Source organism: Salvelinus fontinalis, chromosome 29 (assembly GCF_029448725.1).
Source record: "Salvelinus fontinalis isolate EN_2023a chromosome 29, ASM2944872v1, whole genome shotgun sequence".
Lineage (NCBI taxonomy): Eukaryota > Metazoa > Chordata > Actinopteri > Salmoniformes > Salmonidae > Salvelinus > Salvelinus fontinalis.
Genome location: NC_074693.1, coordinates 31,113,238 through 31,135,550, shown reverse-complemented (window position 1 = coordinate 31,135,550; position 22,313 = coordinate 31,113,238). Strand labels below are relative to the sequence as shown.

General features: G+C 46.5%; 1 protein-coding gene across 1 annotated transcript in view; it reads right to left on the bottom strand.

The window, feature by feature from the left end:
* The window catches only part of col23a1a (collagen type XXIII alpha 1 chain a), a 343,709-nt gene that overhangs the window by 71,241 nt on the left and 250,155 nt on the right, over nucleotides 1-22,313 (bottom strand). Inside the window, exon 9 of the mRNA XM_055889037.1 lies at nucleotides 22,220-22,246. Coding sequence (XP_055745012.1) covers nucleotides 22,220-22,246 — 27 coding nt within the window. The remainder of the gene's footprint in view (nucleotides 1-22,219; nucleotides 22,247-22,313) is intronic.

Sequence of the window (22,313 nt, the reverse complement as noted above, 5' to 3'; positions counted from 1 at the left end):
AATGAGAGACACTAGTGTGTGGTCTAGAGAGAGAGGTGAATGAGAGACTAGTGTGTGGTCTAGAGAGAGAGGTGAAAAGAGACTAGTGTGTGGTCTAGAGAGAGAGGTGAATGAGAGACTAGTGTGTGGTCTAGAGAGAGAGGTGAATGAGAGACTAGTGTGTGGTCTAGAGAGAGTGGTGAATGAGAGACACTAGTGTGTGGTCTAGAGAGAGAGGTGAATGAGAGACACTAGTGTGTGGTCTAGAGAGAGAGGTGAATGAGAGACTAGTGTGTGGTCTAGAGAGAGAGGTGAATGAGAGACTAGTGTGTGGTCTAGAGAGAGAGGTGAATGAGAGACTAGTGTGTGGTCTAGAGAGAGAGGTGAATGAGAGACACGTGTGTGGTCTAGAGAGAGAGGTGAATGAGAGACACTAGTGTGTGGTCTAGAGAGAGAGGTGAATGAGAGACTAGTGTGTGGTCTAGAGAGAGAGGTGAATGAGAGACTAGTGTGTGGTCTAGAGAGAGAGGTGAATGAGAGACTAGTGTGTGGTCTAGAGAGAGAGGTGGATGACAGACACTAGTGTGTGGTCTAGAGAGAGAGGTGAATGAGAGACTAGTGTGTGGTCTAGAGAGAGAGGTGAATGAGAGACACGAGTGTGTGGTCTAGAGAGAGAGGTGAATGAGAGACACTAGTGTGTGGTCTAGAGAGAGAGGTGAATGAGAGACACTAGTGTGTGGTCTAGAGAGAGAGGTGAATGAGAGACTAGTGTGTGGTCTAGAGAGAGAGGTGAATGAGACACTAGTGTGTGGTCTAGAGAGAGAGGTGAATGAGAGACTAGTGTGTGGTCTAGAGAGAGAGGTGAATGAGAGACTAGTGTGTGGTCTAGAGAGAGAGGTGAATGAGAGACTAGTGTGTGGTCTAGAGAGAGAGGTGAATGAGACACTAGTGTGTGGTCTAGAGAGAGAGGTGAATGAGAGACACTAGTGTGTGGTCTAGAGAGAGAGGTGAATGAGAGACACTAGTGTGTGGTCTAGAGAGAGAGGTGAATGAGAGACACTAGTGTGTGGTCTAGAGAGAGAGGTGAATGAGAGACACTAGTGTGTGGTCTAGAGAGAGAGGTGAATGAGAGACACTAGTGTGTGGTCTAGAGAGAGAGGTGAATGAGAGACACTAGTGTGTGGTCTAGAGAGAGAGGTGAATGAGAGACACTAGTGTGTGGTCTAGAGAGAGAGGTGAATGAGAGACACTAGTGTGTGGTCTAGAGAGAGAGGTGAATGAGAGACACTAGTGTGTGGTCTAGAGAGAGAGGTGAATGAGAGACACTAGTGTGTGGTCTAGAGAGAGAGGTGAATGAGAGACACTAGTGTGTGGTCTAGAGAGAGAGGTGAATGAGAGACACTAGTGTGTGGTCTAGAGAGAGAGGTGAATGAGAGACACTAGTGTGTGGTCTAGAGAGAGAGGTGAATGAGAGACACTAGTGTGTGGTCTAGAGAGAGAGGTGAATGAGAGACACTAGTGTGTGGTCTAGAGAGAGAGGTGAATGAGAGACTAGTGTGTGGTCTAGAGAGAGAGGTGAATGAGAGACACTAGTGTGTGGTCTAGAGAGAGAGGTGAATGAGAGACACTAGTGTGTGGTCTAGAGAGAGAGGTGAATGAGAGACACTAGTGTGTGGTCTAGAGAGAGAGGTGAATGAGAGACACTAGTGTGTGGTCTAGAGAGAGAGGTGAATGAGAGACACTAGTGTGTGGTCTAGAGAGAGAGGTGAATGAGAGACACTAGTGTGTGGTCTAGAGAGAGAGGTGAATGAGAGACACTAGTGTGTGGTCTAGAGAGAGAGGTGAATGAGAGACACTAGTGTGTGGTCTAGAGAGAGAGGTGAATGAGAGACACTAGTGTGTGGTCTAGAGAGAGAGGTGAATGAGAGACACTAGTGTGTGGTCTAGAGAGAGAGGTGAATGAGAGACACTAGTGTGTGGTCTAGAGAGAGAGGTGAATGAGAGACACTAGTGTGTGGTCTAGAGAGAGAGGTGAATGAGAGACACTAGTGTGTGGTCTAGAGAGAGAGGTGAATGAGAGACTAGTGTGTGGTCTAGAGAGAGAGGTGAATGAGAGACTAGTGTGTGGTCTAGAGAGAGAGGTGAATGAGAGACTAGTGTGTGGTCTAGAGAGAGAGGTGAATGAGAGACTAGTGTGTGGTCTAGAGAGAGAGGTGAATGAGAGACTAGTGTGTGGTCTAGAGAGAGAGGTGAATGAGAGACTAGTGTGTGGTCTAGAGAGAGAGGTGAATGAGAGACTAGTGTGTGGTCTAGAGAGAGGTGAATGAGAGACTAGTGTGTGGTCTAGAGAGAGAGGTGAATGAGAGACTAGTGTGTGGTCTAGAGAGAGAGGTGAATGAGAGACTAGTGTGTGGTCTAGAGAGAGAGGTGAATGAGAGACTAGTGTGTGGTCTAGAGAGAGAGGTGAATGAGAGACACTAGTGTGTGGTCTAGAGAGAGAGGTGAATGAGAGACTAGTGTGTGGTCTAGAGAGAGAGGTGAATGAGAGACTAGTGTGTGGTCTAGAGAGAGAGGTGAATGAGAGACACTAGTGTGTGGTCTAGAGAGAGAGGTGAATGAGAGACACTAGTGTGTGGTCTAGAGAGAGAGGTGAATGAGAGACATAGTGTGTGGTCTAGAGAGAGAGGTGAATGAGAGACACTAGTGTGTGGTCTAGAGAGAGAGGTGAATGAGAGACACTAGTGTGTGGTCTAGAGAGAGAGGTGAATGAGAGACTAGTGTGTGGTCTAGAGAGAGAGGTGAATGAGAGACACTAGTGTGTGGTCTAGAGAGAGAGGTGAATGAGAGACACTAGTGTGTGGTCTAGAGAGAGAGGTGAATGAGAGACACTAGTGTGTGGTCTAGAGAGAGAGAGGTGAATGAGAGACACTAGTGTGTGGTCTAGAGAGAGGTGAATGAGAGACACTAGTGTGTGGTCTAGAGAGAGAGGTGAATGAGAGACACTAGTGTGTGGTCTAGAGAGAGAGGTGAATGAGAGACTAGTGTGTGGTCTAGAGAGAGAGAGGTGAATGAGAGACACTAGTGTGTGGTCTAGAGAGAGAGGTGAATGAGAGACACTAGTGTGTGGTCTAGAGAGAGAGGTGAATGAGAGACACTAGTGTGTGGTCTAGAGAGAGAGGTGAATGAGAGACTAGTGTGTGGTCTAGAGAGAGAGGTGAATGAGAGACACTAGTGTGTGGTCTAGAGAGAGAGGTGAATGAGACACTAGTGTGTGGTCTAGAGAGAGAGGTGAATGAGACACTAGTGTGTGGTCTAGAGAGAGAGGTGAATGAGAGACACTAGTGTGTGGTCTAGAGAGAGAGGTGAATGAGAGACACTAGTGTGTGGTCTAGAGAGAGAGGTGAATGAGAGACACTAGTGTGTGGTCTAGAGAGAGAGGTGAATGAGAGACACTAGTGTGTGGTCTAGAGAGAGGTGAATGAGAGACACTAGTGTGTGGTCTAGAGAGAGAGGTGAATGAGAGACTAGTGTGTAGTCTAGAGAGAGAGGTGAATGAGAGACTAGTGTGTGGTCTAGAGAGAGGTGAATGAGAGACTAGTGTGTGGTCTAGAGAGAGAGGTGAATGAGAGACTAGTGTGTGGTCTAGAGAGAGAGGTGAATGAGAGACTAGTGTGTGGTCTAGAGAGAGAGGTGAATGAGAGACTAGTGTGTGGTCTAGAGAGAGAGGTGAATGAGAGACACTAGTGTGTGGTCTAGAGAGAGAGGTGAATGAGAGACAAGTGTGTGGTCTAGAGAGAGAGGTGAATGAGAGACTAGTGTGTGGTCTAGAGAGAGAGGTGAATGAGAGACACTAGTGTGTGGTCTAGAGAGAGAGGTGAATGAGAGACACTAGTGTGTGGTCTAGAGAGAGAGGTGAATGAGAGACACTAGTGTGTGGTCTAGAGAGAGAGGTGAATGAGAGACACTAGTGTGTGGTCTAGAGAGAGAGAGGTGAATGAGAGACACTAGTGTGTGGTCTAGAGAGAGGTGAATGAGAGACACTAGTGTGTGGTCTAGAGAGAGAGGTGAATGAGAGACACTAGTGTGTGGTCTAGAGAGAGAGGTGAATGAGAGACTAGTGTGTGGTCTAGAGAGAGAGAGGTGAATGAGAGACACTAGTGTGTGGTCTAGAGAGAGAGGTGAATGAGAGACACTAGTGTGTGGTCTAGAGAGAGAGGTGAATGAGAGACACTAGTGTGTGGTCTAGAGAGAGAGGTGAATGAGAGACTAGTGTGTGGTCTAGAGAGAGAGGTGAATGAGAGACACTAGTGTGTGGTCTAGAGAGAGAGGTGAATGAGACACTAGTGTGTGGTCTAGAGAGAGAGGTGAATGAGACACTAGTGTGTGGTCTAGAGAGAGAGGTGAATGAGAGACACTAGTGTGTGGTCTAGAGAGAGAGGTGAATGAGAGACACTAGTGTGTGGTCTAGAGAGAGAGGTGAATGAGAGACACTAGTGTGTGGTCTAGAGAGAGAGGTGAATGAGAGACACTAGTGTGTGGTCTAGAGAGAGAGGTGAATGAGAGACACTAGTGTGTGGTCTAGAGAGAGAGGTGAATGAGAGACTAGTGTGTGGTCTAGAGAGAGAGGTGAATGAGACACTAGTGTGTGGTCTAGAGAGAGAGGTGAATGAGAGACTAGTGTGTGGTCTAGAGAGAGAGGTGAATGAGAGACTAGTGTGTGGTCTAGAGAGAGAGGTGAATGAGAGACTAGTGTGTGGTCTAGAGAGAGAGGTGAATGAGAGACTAGTGTGTGGTCTAGAGAGAGAGGTGAATGAGAGACTAGTGTGTGGTCTAGAGAGAGAGGTGAATGAGAGACACTAGTGTGTGGTCTAGAGAGAGAGGTGAATGAGAGACACTAGTGTGTGGTCTAGAGAGAGAGGTGAATGAGAGACACTAGTGTGTGGTCTAGAGAGAGAGGTGAATGAGAGACACTAGTGTGTGGTCTAGAGAGAGAGGTGAATGAGAGACAAGTGTGTGGTCTAGAGAGAGAGGTGAATGAGAGACACTAGTGTGTGGTCTAGAGAGAGAGGTGAATGAGAGACACTAGTGTGTGGTCTAGAGAGAGAGGTGAATGAGAGACACTAGTGTGTGGTCTAGAGAGAGAGGTGAATGAGAGACTAGTGTGTGGTCTAGAGAGAGAGGTGAATGAGAGACACTAGTGTGTGGTCTAGAGAGAGGTGAATGAGAGACACTAGTGTGTGGTCTAGAGAGAGAGGTGAATGAGAGACACTAGTGTGTGGTCTAGAGAGAGAGGTGAATGAGAGACTAGTGTGTGGTCTAGAGAGAGAGAGGTGAATGAGAGACACTAGTGTGTGGTCTAGAGAGAGAGGTGAATGAGAGACACTAGTGTGTGGTCTAGAGAGAGAGGTGAATGAGAGACTAGTGTGTGGTCTAGAGAGAGAGGTGAATGAGAGACACTAGTGTGTGGTCTAGAGAGAGAGGTGAATGAGAGACACTAGTGTGTGGTCTAGAGAGAGAGGTGAATGAGAGACACTAGTGTGTGGTCTAGAGAGAGAGGTGAATGAGAGACTAGTGTGTGGTCTAGAGAGAGAGGTGAATGAGAGACACTAGTGTGTGGTCTAGAGAGAGAGGTGAATGAGACACTAGTGTGTGGTCTAGAGAGAGAGGTGAATGAGAGACACTAGTGTGTGGTCTAGAGAGAGAGGTGAATGAGAGACACTAGTGTGTGGTCTAGAGAGAGAGGTGAATGAGAGACACTAGTGTGTGGTCTAGAGAGAGAGGTGAATGAGAGACACTAGTGTGTGGTCTAGAGAGAGAGGTGAATGAGAGACACTAGTGTGTGGTCTAGAGAGAGAGGTGAATGAGAGACTAGTGTGTGGTCTAGAGAGAGAGGTGAATGAGAGACACTAGTGTGTGGTCTAGAGAGAGAGGTGAATGAGAGACACTAGTGTGTGGTCTAGAGAGAGAGGTGAATGAGAGACACTAGTGTGTGGTCTAGAGAGAGAGGTGAATGAGAGACACTAGTGTGTGGTCTAGAGAGAGAGGTGAATGAGAGACACTAGTGTGTGGTCTAGAGAGAGAGGTGAATGAGAGACACTAGTGTGTGGTCTAGAGAGAGAGGTGAATGAGAGACACTAGTGTGTGGTCTAGAGAGAGAGGTGAATGAGAGACACTAGTGTGTGGTCTAGAGAGAGAGGTGAATGAGAGACACTAGTGTGTGGTCTAGAGAGAGAGGTGAATGAGAGACACTAGTGTGTGGTCTAGAGAGAGAGGTGAATGAGAGACACTAGTGTGTGGTCTAGAGAGAGAGGTGAATGAGAGACACTAGTGTGTGGTCTAGAGAGAGAGGTGAATGAGAGACTAGTGTGTGGTCTAGAGAGAGAGGTGAATGAGAGACTAGTGTGTGGTCTAGAGAGAGAGGTGAATGAGAGACACTAGTGTGTGGTCTAGAGAGAGAGGTGAATGAGAGACACTAGTGTGTGGTCTAGAGAGAGAGGTGAATGAGAGCACTAGTGTGTGGTCTAGAGAGAGAGGTGAATGAGAGACACTAGTGTGTGGTCTAGAGAGAGAGGTGAATGAGAGACACTAGTGTGTGGTCTAGAGAGAGAGGTGAATGAGAGACACTAGTGTGTGGTCTAGAGAGAGAGGTGAATGAGAGACACTAGTGTGTGGTCTAGAGAGAGAGGTGAATGAGAGACACTAGTGTGTGGTCTAGAGAGAGAGGTGAATGAGAGACACTAGTGTGTGGTCTAGAGAGAGAGGTGAATGAGAGACACTAGTGTGTGGTCTAGAGAGAGAGGTGAATGAGAGACACTAGTGTGTGGTCTAGAGAGAGAGGTGAATGAGAGACACTAGTGTGTGGTCTAGAGAGAGAGGTGAATGAGAGACACTAGTGTGTGGTCTAGAGAGAGAGGTGAATGAGAGACACTAGTGTGTGGTCTAGAGAGAGAGGTGAATGAGAGACACTAGTGTGTGGTCTAGAGAGAGAGGTGAATGAGAGACACTAGTGTGTGGTCTAGAGAGAGAGGTGAATGAGAGACACTAGTGTGTGGTCTAGAGAGAGAGGTGAATGAGAGACACTAGTGTGTGGTCTAGAGAGAGAGGTGAATGAGACACTAGTGTGTGGTCTAGAGAGAGAGGTGAATGAGAGACTAGTGTGTGGTCTAGAGAGAGAGGTGAATGAGAGACTAGTGTGTGGTCTAGAGAGAGGTGAATGAGAGACTAGTGTGTGGTCTAGAGAGAGAGGTGAATGAGAGACTAGTGTGTGGTCTAGAGAGAGAGGTGAATGAGAGACTAGTGTGTGGTCTAGAGAGAGAGGTGAATGAGAGACTAGTGTGTGGTCTAGAGAGAGAGGTGAATGAGAGACACTAGTGTGTGGTCTAGAGAGAGAGGTGAATGAGAGACACTAGTGTGTGGTCTAGAGAGAGAGGTGAATGAGAGACATAGTGTGTGGTCTAGAGAGAGAGGTGAATGAGAGACACTAGTGTGTGGTCTAGAGAGAGAGGTGAATGAGAGACACTAGTGTGTGGTCTAGAGAGAGAGGTGAATGAGAGACTAGTGTGTGGTCTAGAGAGAGAGGTGAATGAGAGACACTAGTGTGTGGTCTAGAGAGAGAGGTGAATGAGAGACTAGTGTGTGGTCTGAGAGAGAGAGGTGAATGAGAGACACTAGTGTGTGGTCTAGAGAGAGGTGAATGAGAGACACTAGTGTGTGGTCTAGAGAGAGAGGTGAATGAGAGACACTAGTGTGTGGTCTAGAGAGAGAGGTGAATGAGAGACTAGTGTGTGGTCTAGAGAGAGAGGTGAATGAGAGACACTAGTGTGTGGTCTAGAGAGAGAGGTGAATGAGAGACACTAGTGTGTGGTCTAGAGAGAGAGGTGAATGAGAGACTAGTGTGTGGTCTGAGAGAGAGAGGTGAATGAGAGACACTAGTGTGTGGTCTAGAGAGAGAGGTGAATGAGAGACACTAGTGTGTGGTCTAGAGAGAGAGGTGAATGAGAGACTAGTGTGTGGTCTAGAGAGAGAGGTGAATGAGAGACACTAGTGTGTGGTCTAGAGAGAGAGGTGAATGAGACACTAGTGTGTGGTCTAGAGAGAGAGGTGAATGAGACACTAGTGTGTGGTCTAGAGAGAGAGGTGCATGAGAGACACTAGTGTGTGGTCTAGAGAGAGAGGTGAATGAGAGACAAGTGTGTGGTCTAGAGAGAGAGGTGAATGAGAGACACTAGTGTGTGGTCTAGAGAGAGAGGTGAATGAGAGACTAGTGTGTGGTCTAGAGAGAGAGGTGAATGAGAGACACTAGTGTGTGGTCTAGAGAGAGAGGTGAATGAGAGACTAGTGTGTGGTCTAGAGAGAGAGGTGAATGAGAGACACTAGTGTGTGGTCTAGAGAGAGGTGAATGAGAGACACTAGTGTGTGGTCTAGAGAGAGAGGTGAATGAGAGACACTAGTGTGTGGTCTAGAGAGAGAGGTGAATGAGAGACTAGTGTGTGGTCTAGAGAGAGGTGAATGAGAGACACTAGTGTGTGGTCTAGAGAGAGAGGTGAATGAGAGACACTAGTGTGTGGTCTAGAGAGAGAGGTGAATGAGAGACTAGTGTGTGGTCTAGAGAGAGAGGTGAATGAGAGACACTAGTGTGTGGTCTAGAGAGAGAGGTGAATGAGAGACACTAGTGTGTGGTCTAGAGAGAGAGGTGAATGAGAGACACTAGTGTGTGGTCTAGAGAGAGAGGTGAATGAGAGACACTAGTGTGTGGTCTAGAGAGAGAGGTGAATGAGAGACACTAGTGTGTGGTCTAGAGAGAGAGGTGAATGAGAGACACTAGTGTGTGGTCTAGAGAGAGAGGTGAATGAGAGACACTAGTGTGTGGTCTAGAGAGAGAGGTGAATGAGAGACACTAGTGTGTGGTCTAGAGAGAGAGGTGAATGAGAGACACTAGTGTGTGGTCTAGAGAGAGAGGTGAATGAGAGACACTAGTGTGTGGTCTAGAGAGAGAGGTGAATGAGAGACACTAGTGTGTGGTCTAGAGAGAGAGGTGAATGAGAGACACTAGTGTGTGGTCTAGAGAGAGAGGTGAATGAGAGACACTAGTGTGTGGTCTAGAGAGAGAGGTGAATGAGAGACACTAGTGTGTGGTCTAGAGAGAGAGGTGAATGAGAGACTAGTGTGTGGTCTAGAGAGAGAGGTGAATGAGAGACACTAGTGTGTGGTCTAGAGAGAGAGGTGAATGAGAGACACTAGTGTGTGGTCTAGAGAGAGAGGTGAATGAGAGACTAGTGTGTGGTCTAGAGAGAGAGGTGAATGAGAGACACTAGTGTGTGGTCTAGAGAGAGAGGTGAATGAGACACTAGTGTGTGGTCTAGAGAGAGAGGTGAATGAGACACTAGTGTGTGGTCTAGAGAGAGAGGTGAATGAGAGACACTAGTGTGTGGTCTAGAGAGAGAGGTGAATGAGAGACAAGTGTGTGGTCTAGAGAGAGAGGTGAATGAGAGACACTAGTGTGTGGTCTAGAGAGAGAGGTGAATGAGAGACTAGTGTGTGGTCTAGAGAGAGAGGTGAATGAGAGACACTAGTGTGTGGTCTAGAGAGAGAGGTGAATGAGAGACTAGTGTGTGGTCTAGAGAGAGAGAGGTGAATGAGAGACACTAGTGTGTGGTCTAGAGAGAGGTGAATGAGAGACACTAGTGTGTGGTCTAGAGAGAGAGGTGAATGAGAGACACTAGTGTGTGGTCTAGAGAGAGAGGTGAATGAGAGACTAGTGTGTGGTCTAGAGAGAGGTGAATGAGAGACACTAGTGTGTGGTCTAGAGAGAGAGGTGAATGAGAGACACTAGTGTGTGGTCTAGAGAGAGAGGTGAATGAGAGACTAGTGTGTGGTCTAGAGAGAGAGGTGAATGAGAGACACTAGTGTGTGGTCTAGAGAGAGAGGTGAATGAGAGACACTAGTGTGTGGTCTAGAGAGAGAGGTGAATGAGAGACACTAGTGTGTGGTCTAGAGAGAGAGGTGAATGAGAGACACTAGTGTGTGGTCTAGAGAGAGAGGTGAATGAGAGACACTAGTGTGTGGTCTAGAGAGAGAGGTGAATGAGAGACACTAGTGTGTGGTCTAGAGAGAGAGGTGAATGAGAGACACTAGTGTGTGGTCTAGAGAGAGAGGTGAATGAGAGACACTAGTGTGTGGTCTAGAGAGAGAGGTGAATGAGAGACACTAGTGTGTGGTCTAGAGAGAGAGGTGAATGAGAGACACTAGTGTGTGGTCTAGAGAGAGAGGTGAATGAGAGACACTAGTGTGTGGTCTAGAGAGAGAGGTGAATGAGAGACACTAGTGTGTGGTCTAGAGAGAGAGGTGAATGAGAGACACTAGTGTGTGGTCTAGAGAGAGAGGTGAATGAGAGACACTAGTGTGTGGTCTAGAGAGAGAGGTGAATGAGAGCACTAGTGTGTGGTCTAGAGAGAGAGGTGAATGAGAGACACTAGTGTGTGGTCTAGAGAGAGAGGTGAATGAGAGACACTAGTGTGTGGTCTAGAGAGAGAGGTGAATGAGAGACACTAGTGTGTGGTCTAGAGAGAGAGGTGAATGAGAGACACTAGTGTGTGGTCTAGAGAGAGAGGTGAATGAGAGACACTAGTGTGTGGTCTAGAGAGAGAGGTGAATGAGAGACACTAGTGTGTGGTCTAGAGAGAGAGGTGAATGAGAGACACTAGTGTGTGGTCTAGAGAGAGAGGTGAATGAGAGACACTAGTGTGTGGTCTAGAGAGAGAGGTGAATGAGAGACACTAGTGTGTGGTCTAGAGAGAGAGGTGAATGAGAGACACTAGTGTGTGGTCTAGAGAGAGAGGTGAATGAGAGACACTAGTGTGTGGTCTAGAGAGAGAGGTGAATGAGAGACACTAGTGTGTGGTCTAGAGAGAGAGGTGAATGAGAGACACTAGTGTGTGGTCTAGAGAGAGAGGTGAATGAGAGACTAGTGTGTGGTCTAGAGAGAGAGGTGAATGAGAGACACTAGTGTGTGGTCTAGAGAGAGAGGTGAATGAGAGACACTAGTGTGTGGTCTAGAGAGAGAGGTGAATGAGAGACACTAGTGTGTGGTCTAGAGAGAGAGGTGAATGAGAGACACTAGTGTGTGGTCTAGAGAGAGAGGTGAATGAGAGACACTAGTGTGTGGTCTAGAGAGAGAGGTGAATGAGAGACACTAGTGTGTGGTCTAGAGAGAGAGGTGAATGAGAGACACTAGTGTGTGGTCTAGAGAGAGAGGTGAATGAGAGACACTAGTGTGTGGTCTAGAGAGAGAGGTGAATGAGAGACTAGTGTGTGGTCTAGAGAGAGAGGTGAATGAGAGACTAGTGTGTGGTCTAGAGAGAGAGGTGAATGAGAGACTAGTGTGTGGTCTAGAGAGAGAGGTGAATGAGAGACTAGTGTGTGGTCTAGAGAGAGAGGTGAATGAGAGACTAGTGTGTGGTCTAGAGAGAGAGGTGAATGAGAGACTAGTGTGTGGTCTAGAGAGAGAGGTGAATGAGACACTAGTGTGTGGTCTAGAGAGAGAGGTGAATGAGAGACACTAGTGTGTGGTCTAGAGAGAGAGGTGAATGAGAGACACTAGTGTGTGGTCTAGAGAGAGAGGTGAATGAGAGACACTAGTGTGTGGTCTAGAGAGAGAGGTGAATGAGAGACACTAGTGTGTGGTCTAGAGAGAGGTGAATGAGAGACACTAGTGTGTGGTCTAGAGAGAGAGGTGAATGAGAGACTAGTGTGTGGTCTAGAGAGAGAGGTGAATGAGAGACTAGTGTGTGGTCTAGAGAGAGGTGAATGAGACACTAGTGTGTGGTCTAGAGAGAGAGGTGAATGAGAGACACTAGTGTGTGGTCTAGAGAGAGAGGTGAATGAGAGACACTAGTGTGTGGTCTAGAGAGAGAGGTGAATGAGAGACACTAGTGTGTGGTCTAGAGAGAGAGGTGAATGAGAGACACTAGTGTGTGGTCTAGAGAGAGAGGTGAATGAGAGACACTAGTGTGTGGTCTAGAGAGAGAGGTGAATGAGAGACACTAGTGTGTGGTCTAGAGAGAGAGAGGTGAATGAGAGACACTAGTGTGTGGTCTAGAGAGAGAGAGAATGAGAGACACTAGTGTGTGGTCTAGAGAGAGAGGTGAATGAGACACTAGTGTGTGGTCTAGAGAGAGAGGTGAATGAGACACTAGTGTGTGGTCTAGAGAGAGAGGTGAATGAGACACTAGTGTGTGGTCTAGAGAGAGAGGTGAATGAGAGACACTAGTGTGTGGTCTAGAGAGAGAGGTGAATGAGAGACACTAGTGTGTGGTCTAGAGAGAGAGGTGAATGAGAGACACTAGTGTGTGGTCTAGAGAGAGAGGTGAATGAGAGACTAGTGTGTGGTCTAGAGAGAGAGGTGAATGAGAGACTAGTGTGTGGTCTAGAGAGAGAGGTGAATGAGAGACTAGTGTGTGGTCTAGAGAGAGAGGTGAATGAGAGACTAGTGTGTGGTCTAGAGAGAGAGGTGAATGAGAGACTAGTGTGTGGTCTAGAGAGAGAGGTGAATGAGAGACTAGTGTGTGGTCTAGAGAGAGAGGTGAATGAGAGACACTAGTGTGTGGTCTAGAGAGAGAGGTGAATGAGAGACACTAGTGTGTGGTCTAGAGAGAGAGGTGAATGAGAGACACCAGTGTGTGGTCTAGAGAGAGAGGTGAATGAGAGACACTAGTGTGTGGTCTAGAGAGAGAGGTGAATGAGAGACACTAGTGTGTGGTCTAGAGAGAGAGGTGAATGAGAGACACTAGTGTGTGGTCTAGAGAGAGAGGTGAATGAGAGACACTAGTGTGTGGTCTAGAGAGAGAGGTGAATGAGAGACACTAGTGTGTGGTCTAGAGAGAGAGGTGAATGAGAGACACTAGTGTGTGGTCTAGAGAGAGAGGTGAATGAGAGACACTAGTGTGTGGTCTAGAGAGAGAGGTGAATGAGAGACACTAGTGTGTGGTCTAGAGAGAGAGGTGAATGAGAGACACTAGTGTGTGGTCTAGAGAGAGAGGTGAATGAGAGACACTAGTGTGTGGTCTAGAGAGAGGTGAATGAGAGACACTAGTGTGTGGTCTAGAGAGAGAGGTGAATGAGAGACACTAGTGTGTGGTCTAGAGAGAGAGGTGAATGAGAGACTAGTGTGTGGTCTAGAGAGAGAGGTGAATGAGAGACACTAGTGTGTGGTCTAGAGAGAGAGGTGAATGAGAGACACTAGTGTGTGGTCTAGATAGAGAGGTGAATGAGAGACTAGTGTGTGGTCTAGAGAGAGAGGTGAATGAGAGACACTAGTGTGTGGTCTAGAGAGAGAGGTGAATGAGAGACACTAGTGTGTGGTCTAGAGAGAGAGGTGAATGAGAGACACTAGTGTGTGGTCTAGAGAGAGAGGTGAATGAGAGACACTAGTGTGTGGTCTAGAGAGAGAGGTGAATGAGAGACACTAGTGTGTGGTCTAGAGAGAGAGGTGAATGAGAGACACTAGTGTGTGGTCTAGAGAGAGAGGTGAATGAGAGACACTAGTGTGTGGTCTAGAGAGAGAGGTGAATGAGAGACACTAGTGTGTGGTCTAGAGAGAGAGGTGAATGAGAGACACTAGTGTGTGGTCTAGAGAGAGAGGTGAATGAGAGACACTAGTGTGTGGTCTAGAGAGAGAGGTGAATGAGAGACTAGTGTGTGGTCTAGAGAGAGAGGTGAATGAGAGACTAGTGTGTGGTCTGGAGAGAGAGGTGAATGAGAGACTAGTGTGTGGTCTAGAGAGAGAGGTGAATGAGACACTAGTGTTTGGTCTAGAGAGAGAGGTGAATGAGAGACTAGTGTGTGGTCTAGAGAGAGAGGTGAATGAGAGACACTAGTGTGTGGTCTAGAGAGAGAGGTGAATGAGAGACACTAGTGTGTGGTCTAGAGAGAGAGGTGAATGAGAGACACTAGTGTGTGGTCTAGAGAGAGAGGTGAATGAGAGACACTAGTGTGTGGTCTAGAGAGAGAGGTGAATGAGAGACACTAGTGTGTGGTCTAGAGAGAGAGGTGAATGAGAGACATTAGTGTGTGGTCTAGAGAGAGAGGTGAATGAGAGACACTAGTGTGTGGTCTAGAGAGAGAGGTGAATGAGAGACACTAGTGTGTGGTCTAGAGAGAGAGGTGAATGAGAGACACTAGTGTGTGGTCTAGAGAGAGAGGTGAATGAGAGACTAGTGTGTGGTCTAGAGAGAGAGGTGAATGAGAGACACTAGTGTGTGGTCTAGAGAGAGAGGTGAATGAGAGACACTAGTGTGTGGTCTAGAGAGAGAGGTGAATGAGAGACACTAGTGTGTGGTCTAGAGAGAGAGGTGAATGAGAGACACTAGTGTGTGGTCTAGAGAGAGAGGTGAATGAGAGACACTAGTGTGTGGTCTAGAGAGAGAGGTGAATGAGAGACACTAGTGTGTGGTCTAGAGAGAGAGGTGAATGAGAGACACTAGTGTGTGGTCTAGAGAGAGAGGTGAATGAGAGACACTAGTGTGTGGTCTAGAGAGAGAGGTGAATGAGAGACTAGTGTGTGGTCTAGAGAGAGAGGTGAATGAGAGACTAGTGTGTGGTCTAGAGAGAGAGGTGAATGAGAGACTAGTGTGTGGTCTAGAGAGAGAGGTGAATGAGAGACTAGTGTGTGGTCTAGAGAGAGAGGTGAATGAGAGACTAGTGTGTGGTCTAGAGAGAGAGGTGAATGAGAGACTAGTGTGTGGTCTAGAGAGAGAGGTGAATGAGACACTAGTGTGTGGTCTAGAGAGAGAGGTGAATGAGAGACACTAGTGTGTGGTCTAGAGAGAGAGGTGAATGAGAGACACTAGTGTGTGGTCTAGAGAGAGAGGTGAATGAGAGACACTAGTGTGTGGTCTAGAGAGAGAGGTGAATGAGAGACACTAGTGTGTGGTCTAGAGAGAGGTGAATGAGAGACACTAGTGTGTGGTCTAGAGAGAGAGGTGAATGAGAGACTAGTGTGTGGTCTAGAGAGAGAGGTGAATGAGAGACTAGTGTGTGGTCTAGAGAGAGGTGAATGAGACACTACTGTGTGGTCTAGAGAGAGAGGTGAATGAGAGACACTAGTGTGTGGTCTAGAGAGAGAGGTGAATGAGAGACACTAGTGTGTGGTCTAGAGAGAGAGGTGAATGAGAGACACTAGTGTGTGGTCTAGAGAGAGAGGTGAATGAGAGACACTAGTGTGTGGTCTAGAGAGAGAGGTGAATGAGAGACACTAGTGTGTGGTCTAGAGAGAGAGGTGAATGAGAGACACTAGTGTGTGGTCTAGAGAGAGAGGTGAATGAGAGACACTAGTGTGTGGTCTAGAGAGAGAGGTGAATGAGAGACACTAGTGTGTGGTCTAGAGAGAGAGAGGTGAATGAGAGACACTAGTGTGTGGTCTAGAGAGAGAGAGAATGAGAGACACTAGTGTGTGGTCTAGAGAGAGAGGTGAATGAGACACTAGTGTGTGGTCTAGAGAGAGAGGTGAATGAGACACTAGTGTGTGGTCTAGAGAGAGAGGTGAATGAGACACTAGTGTGTGGTCTAGAGAGAGAGGTGAATGAGAGACACTAGTGTGTGGTCTAGAGAGAGAGGTGAATGAGAGACACTAGTGTGTGGTCTAGAGAGAGAGGTGAATGAGAGACACTAGTGTGTGGTCTAGAGAGAGAGGTGAATGAGAGACTAGTGTGTGGTCTAGAGAGAGAGGTGAATGAGAGACTAGTGTGTGGTCTAGAGAGAGAGGTGAATGAGAGACTAGTGTGTGGTCTAGAGAGAGAGGTGAATGAGAGACTAGTGTGTGGTCTAGAGAGAGAGGTGAATGAGAGACTAGTGTGTGTTCTAGAGAGAGAGGTGAATGAGAGACTAGTGTGTGGTCTAGAGAGAGAGGTGAATGAGAGACACTAGTGTGTGGTCTAGAGAGAGAGGTGAATGAGAGACACTAGTGTGTGGTCTAGAGAGAGAGGTGAATGAGAGACACCAGTGTGTGGTCTAGAGAGAGAGGTGAATGAGAGACACCAGTGTGTGGTCTAGAGAGAGAGGTGAATGAGAGACACTAGTGTGTGGTCTAGAGAGAGAGGTGAATGAGAGACACTAGTGTGTGGTCTAGAGAGAGAGGTGAATGAGAGACACTAGTGTGTGGTCTAGAGAGAGAGGTGAATGAGAGACACTAGTGTGTGGTCTAGAGAGAGAGGTGAATGAGAGACACTAGTGTGTGGTCTAGAGAGAGAGGTGAATGAGAGACACTAGTGTGTGGTCTAGAGAGAGAGGTGAATGAGAGACACTAGTGTGTGGTCTAGAGAGAGAGGTGAATGAGAGACACTAGTGTGTGGTCTAGAGAGAGAGGTGAATGAGAGACACTAGTGTGTGGTCTAGAGAGAGAGGTGAATGAGAGACACTAGTGTGTGGTCTAGAGAGAGGTGAATGAGAGACACTAGTGTGTGGTCTAGAGAGAGAGGTGAATGAGAGACACTAGTGTGTGGTCTAGAGAGAGAGGTGAATGAGAGACTAGTGTGTGGTCTAGAGAGAGAGGTGAATGAGAGACACTAGTGTGTGGTCTAGAGAGAGAGGTGAATGAGAGACACTAGTGTGTGGTCTAGATAGAGAGGTGAATGAGAGACTAGTGTGTGGTCTAGAGAGAGAGGTGAATGAGAGACACTAGTGTGTGGTCTAGAGAGAGAGGTGAATGAGAGACACTAGTGTGTGGTCTAGAGAGAGAGGTGAATGAGAGACACTAGTGTGTGGTCTAGAGAGAGAGGTGAATGAGAGACACTAGTGTGTGGTCTAGAGAGAGAGGTGAATGAGAGACACTAGTGTGTGGTCTAGAGAGAGAGGTGAATGAGAGACACTAGTGTGTGGTCTAGAGAGAGAGGTGAATGAGAGACACTAGTGTGTGGTCTAGAGAGAGAGGTGAATGAGAGACACTAGTGTGTGGTCTAGAGAGAGAGGTGAATGAGAGACACTAGTGTGTAGTCTAGAGAGAGAGGTGAATGAGAGACTAGTGTGTGGTCTAGAGAGAGAGGTGAATGAGAGACTAGTGTGTGGTCTGGAGAGAGAGGTGAATGAGAGACTAGTGTGTGGTCTAGAGAGAGAGGTGAATGAGACACTAGTGTTTGGTCTAGAGAGAGAGGTGAATGAGAGACTAGTGTGTGGTCTAGAGAGAGAGGTGAATGAGAGACTAGTGTGTGGTCTAGAGAGAGAGGTGAATGAGACACTAGTGTGTGGTCTAGAGAGAGAGGTGAATGAGAGACTAGTGTGTGGTCTAGAGAGAGAGGTGAATGAGAGACACTAGTGTGTGGTCTAGAGAGAGAGGTGAATGAGAGACACTAGTGTGTGGTCTAGAGAGAGAGGTGAATGAGAGACACTAGTGTGTGGTCTAGAGAGAGAGGTGAATGAGAGACTAGTGTGTGGTCTAGAGAGAGAGGTGAATGAGACACTAGTGTGTGGTCTAGAGAGAGAGGTGAATGAGAGACACTAGTGTGTGGTCTAGAGAGAGAGGTGAATGAGAGACTAGTTTGTGGTCTAGAGAGAGAGGTGAATGAGACACTAGTGTGTGGTCTAGAGAGAGAGGTGAATGAGAGACACTAGTGTGTGGTCTAGAGAGAGAGGTGAATGAGAGACACTAGTGTGTGGTCTAGAGAGAGAGGTGAATGAGAGACACTAGTGTGTGGTCTAGAGAGAGAGGTGAATGAGAGACACTAGTGTGTGGTCTAGAGAGAGAGGTGAATGAGAGACACTAGTGTGTGGTCTAGAGAGAGAGGTGAATGAGAGACACTAGTGTGTGGTCTAGAGAGAGAGGTGAATGAGAGACACTAGTGTGTGGTCTAGAGAGAGAGAGGTGAATGAGAGACACTAGTGTGTGGTCTAGAGAGAGAGGTGAATGAGAGACACTAGTGTGTGGTCTAGAGAGAGAGGTGAATGAGACACTAGTGTGTGGTCTAGAGAGAGAGGTGAATGAGACACTAGTGTGTGGTCTAGAGAGAGAGGTGAATGAGACACTAGTGTGTGGTCTAGAGAGAGAGGTGAATGAGAGACTAGTGTGTGGTCTAGAGAGAGAGGTGAATGAGAGACTAGTGTGTGGTCTAGAGAGAGAGGTGAATGAGAGACTAGTGTGTGGTCTAGAGAGAGAGGTGAATGAGAGACTAGTGTGTGGTCTAGAGAGAGAGGTGAATGAGAGACTAGTGTGTGGTCTAGAGAGAGAGGTGAATGAGAGACTAGTGTGTGTTCTAGAGAGAGAGGTGAATGAGAGACTAGTGTGTGGTCTAGAGAGAGAGGTGAATGAGAGACACTAGTGTGTGGTCTAGAGGGAGAGGTGAATGAGAGACTAGTGTGTGGTCTAGAGAGAGAGGTGAATGAGAGACTAGTGTGTGGTCTAGAGAGAGAGGTGAATGAGAGACTAGTGTGTGGTCTAGAGAGAGAGGTGAATGAGAGACTAGTGTGTGGTCTAGAGAGAGAGGTGAATGAGAGACACTAGTGTGTGGTCTAGAGAGAGAGGTGAATGAGAGACACTAGTGTGTGGTCTAGAGAGAGAGGTGAATGAGAGACACTAGTGTGTGGTCTAGAGAGAGAGGTGAATGAGAGACACTAGTGTGTGGTCTAGAGAGAGAGGTGAATGAGAGACACTAGTGTGTGGTCTAGAGAGAGAGGTGAATGAGAGACACTAGTGTGTGGTCTAGAGAGAGAGGTGAATGAGAGACACTAGTGTGTGGTCTAGAGAGAGAGGTGAATGAGAGACACTAGTGTGTGGTCTAGAGAGAGAGGTGAATGAGAGACTAGTGTGTGGTCTAGAGAGAGAGGTGAATGAGAGACTAGTGTGTGGTCTAGAGAGAGAGGTGAATGAGAGACACTAGTGTGTGGTCTAGAGAGAGAGGTGAATGAGAGACACTAGTGTGTGGTCTAGAGAGAGAGGTGAATGAGAGACTAGTGTGTGGTCTAGAGAGAGAGGTGAATGAGAGACACTAGTGTGTGGTCTAGAGAGAGAGGTGAATGAGAGACAGCGGTTGTGAGACCCAATGGCACCCTAGTTCCTATCTCAAAAGTAGTCAGTGACAGAAAGAGCAGTAGCTGAGTAGAGAGAGAAGCATTCATTCAAATTGTAGGTAGGAGACAATGTTTATCCATAACCTGTGACCTGACCCAGAGTAAACTCATTTAACCTGTTGGGGATGGGGGCGCTGTTTAGACTATTTATGCTAATGTGGCTAATTTTTTAAACGGCTTCCCACAAAATCCTTGATCGTACAATATGCATATTATTATTATTATTGGATAGAAAACAGTCTATAGTTTCTATAGGAGTTGAAATTTTGTCTCTAAGTGGAACAGAGCCCATTCTACAGCAATTTCCCTGACATGGAGTCAGATTTGAGAAACGTTGGCCACTTTTCTGAAGTCATTTAAACGGGCACTGTCGTTGCTATGACTATACGGACACTTCTTACGTCTTCCCCTGGATGCCTTTACGTGATGACGATTCCAACGGGCTCGATTGCTCGTTCACAGGCCCTACAAATGAAAAAAACCTTTAGCTAGCAAGTCTTTTCTTGCTGCGTAACGCGCGTGGAAGACACCGACCCTCTCCTGTTCCAAGCATTAGTTTAGCCTGTTATATTTCTCCGGTCATCTTTTCACTCGTTATAGGAGTTACAAACATCACAAAGTAGTTAATTTAAAGCGTTTTATAGCAATTTATATCCGTTTAGTGCGATTTTGGGACATTTATTTTTGCAACGATGTGAAAAGTTGGTCACGCTTTTCAGTTCATCCCGAACGTAGTTGACATTTCCACATGGCAAGAGGACAGCTTTCCACCAAAAGACGATTTCTCCCAAGAAAGGATCCTTTGCCCAAGATACTGATGGAAGAACAGCTCAAGGTAGGACATTTTTATTATGATAAATCGTGTTTCTGTCGAAACATTTTAGTGGCTTAGGACGCCATGTTTTTTGACGTAGCTTCGCTTGGCGCAAACTGTATTGAAAAGTAAGGATAAATTAAAAAATGTAATAACGCAATTGTATTAAGAATTAAATTGTCTATCAATCCCTGTCCACCCTATATTTTTTAGTCACGTTTATGAGTATTTATGTATAAGAGTAGATCACTGTCTAAGTGGCGCAAGGACGTTTTCTTTACCAGCTTGTCTACATTTCACATTGTCTAACCATGATTTTGGTGGCTAAATATAAACATTTTCGATCAAACTGTATATGCATGTTGTAATGTGATGTTACAGGAGTGTCATCGGAAGAATTCTGAGAAGGTTAGTGAAAAAATTAATATCTTTTGGCGATGTTGACTTTTATCGCTCACTTTGGCTAGAATCAATGCTGGGCTGCTAATTGCTATGTGCTAAGCTAATATAACGATTTATTGTGTTTTCGCTGTAAGACACTTAGAAAATCTGAAATATTGTCTGTATTCACAGGATCTGTGTCTTTCGATTCGTGTATGCTGTGTATTTTTACGAAATGTTTGATGATTAGTAGTTAGGTAAACACGTTGCTCATTGTAATTATTCTAGTCCATTTGTGATGGTGGGTGCAATTGTAAACTATGCCATCTACCTGAAATATGCACTTTTTTCTAACAAAACCTATCCCATACCATAAATATGTTATCAGACTGTCATCTAATGAGTTTTTTTGTTGGTTAGGGGCTATAAATATCTTAGTTTAGCCGAATTGGTGATGGCTACTGGTGTTGGTGGACAAATAAAAGATGGTGGAATATGCTAATGTGTTTTTAGGTAATAGATGTACATCTTTACATATTGTGTCTTCCCTGTAAAACATTTTAAAAATCGGAAATGTTGACTGGATTCATAAGATCTGTGTCTTTCATTAGCTGTATTGGACTTTAATGTGTGAAAGTTAAATATTTTAAAAAAATATTTTTTTTGAATTTCGCGGCACTGGTTTTTCAGTGGGGGGGGGGGGGGAGTGCCGCTAGCGGCACGCTGATCCTAGACAGGTTAACATAGTGCCATAAAATATACAGTACTGTAAACTGTTAATATAACTGAGGCCATGACCAGATATGCCCAGGGTAGCAGAGTATGGACCCGCACTGAGTAAAGTAGGAGATAAGTAAATAGATGTTAAATACAGGGATTGATGATATCACAACATGAAAAGGCAACAATGACAGCATAGTCCAGATGCAGAGAGAGTGAAGCACAGTGTTGCATTCCATGTCTGAAATGTGCTGTAAGTTGGTGGTTGAAGATATCCCTCTAGTGGTGTGGGGGCTGTGCTTTGGCAAAGTGGGTGGGGTTATATCCTCCCTGTTTGGCCCTGTAAACTATTGCACCAGTATTTATGCTGCAATAGTTTATGTGTCGGGGAGCTAGGGTCAGTCTGTTATATCTGGAGTATTTATCCTGTCTTATCAGGTGTCCCGTGTGAATTTAAGTATGCTCTAATTCTCTATTTTTCTTTCTTTCTTTCTCTCCTTTCTTTCTCTCTCTCGTAGGACCTGATGTAACAGTATAACTTTAAACCGTCCCCTCGCCCCGACACGGGCGCGAACAGGGACCCTCTGCACACATCAACAACAGTCACCCACGAAGCGTCGTTACCCATCACTCCACAAAAGCCACGGCCCTTGCAGAGCAAGGGGCAACACTACTAATAGGTTTCAGAGCAAGTGACGTAACTGATTGAAACGCTACTAGCGCGTACCCGCTAACTAGCTAGCCATTTCACATCCGTTACACTGAGCCCTATGACCATGCCTCAGGACTACCTGGCCTGATGACTCCTTGATGTCCCCAGTCCACCTGGTCGTGCTGCTGCTCCAGTTTCAACTGTTCTGCCTGCGGCTAATGAACCCTGACCTGTTCACCGGACGTGCTACCTGTCCCAGACCTGCAGTCTCCCCTTTACCCTCAGGCTACCCTCTACCCTCATTCTACCCTCTATCCTCTCCTTTGATTTCTGATTTGGGATGGATGGACCATTACTCTACCTGCAGGGAGAGAGAGAACGGTGGGGCAGGGAGAGGGAGAAAGAGGGAGGGGAGAGACAGACGAAGACGGAGATGATGGACAGATAGAGTTTGGGAAGTTATATCTGATCAGGGAAGAACATAACCTTTATTGGAACAAACACAATTGTTGAGTGACTCTCCTCAGCTCAGGTGCATACATACATAACCTACACAATTCACTTCAATAGTCAGACAGAAAGAGAGAGAGAGGGAACGAAAGAGTGGGAGAGAGACTTACCCTGGGACCAATATCTCCTTGGTCACCCTATTGAGAACACACAAGAGGAGAACAACCATCAACACACACATTTAGCTCTAAATTTAGAACAGTT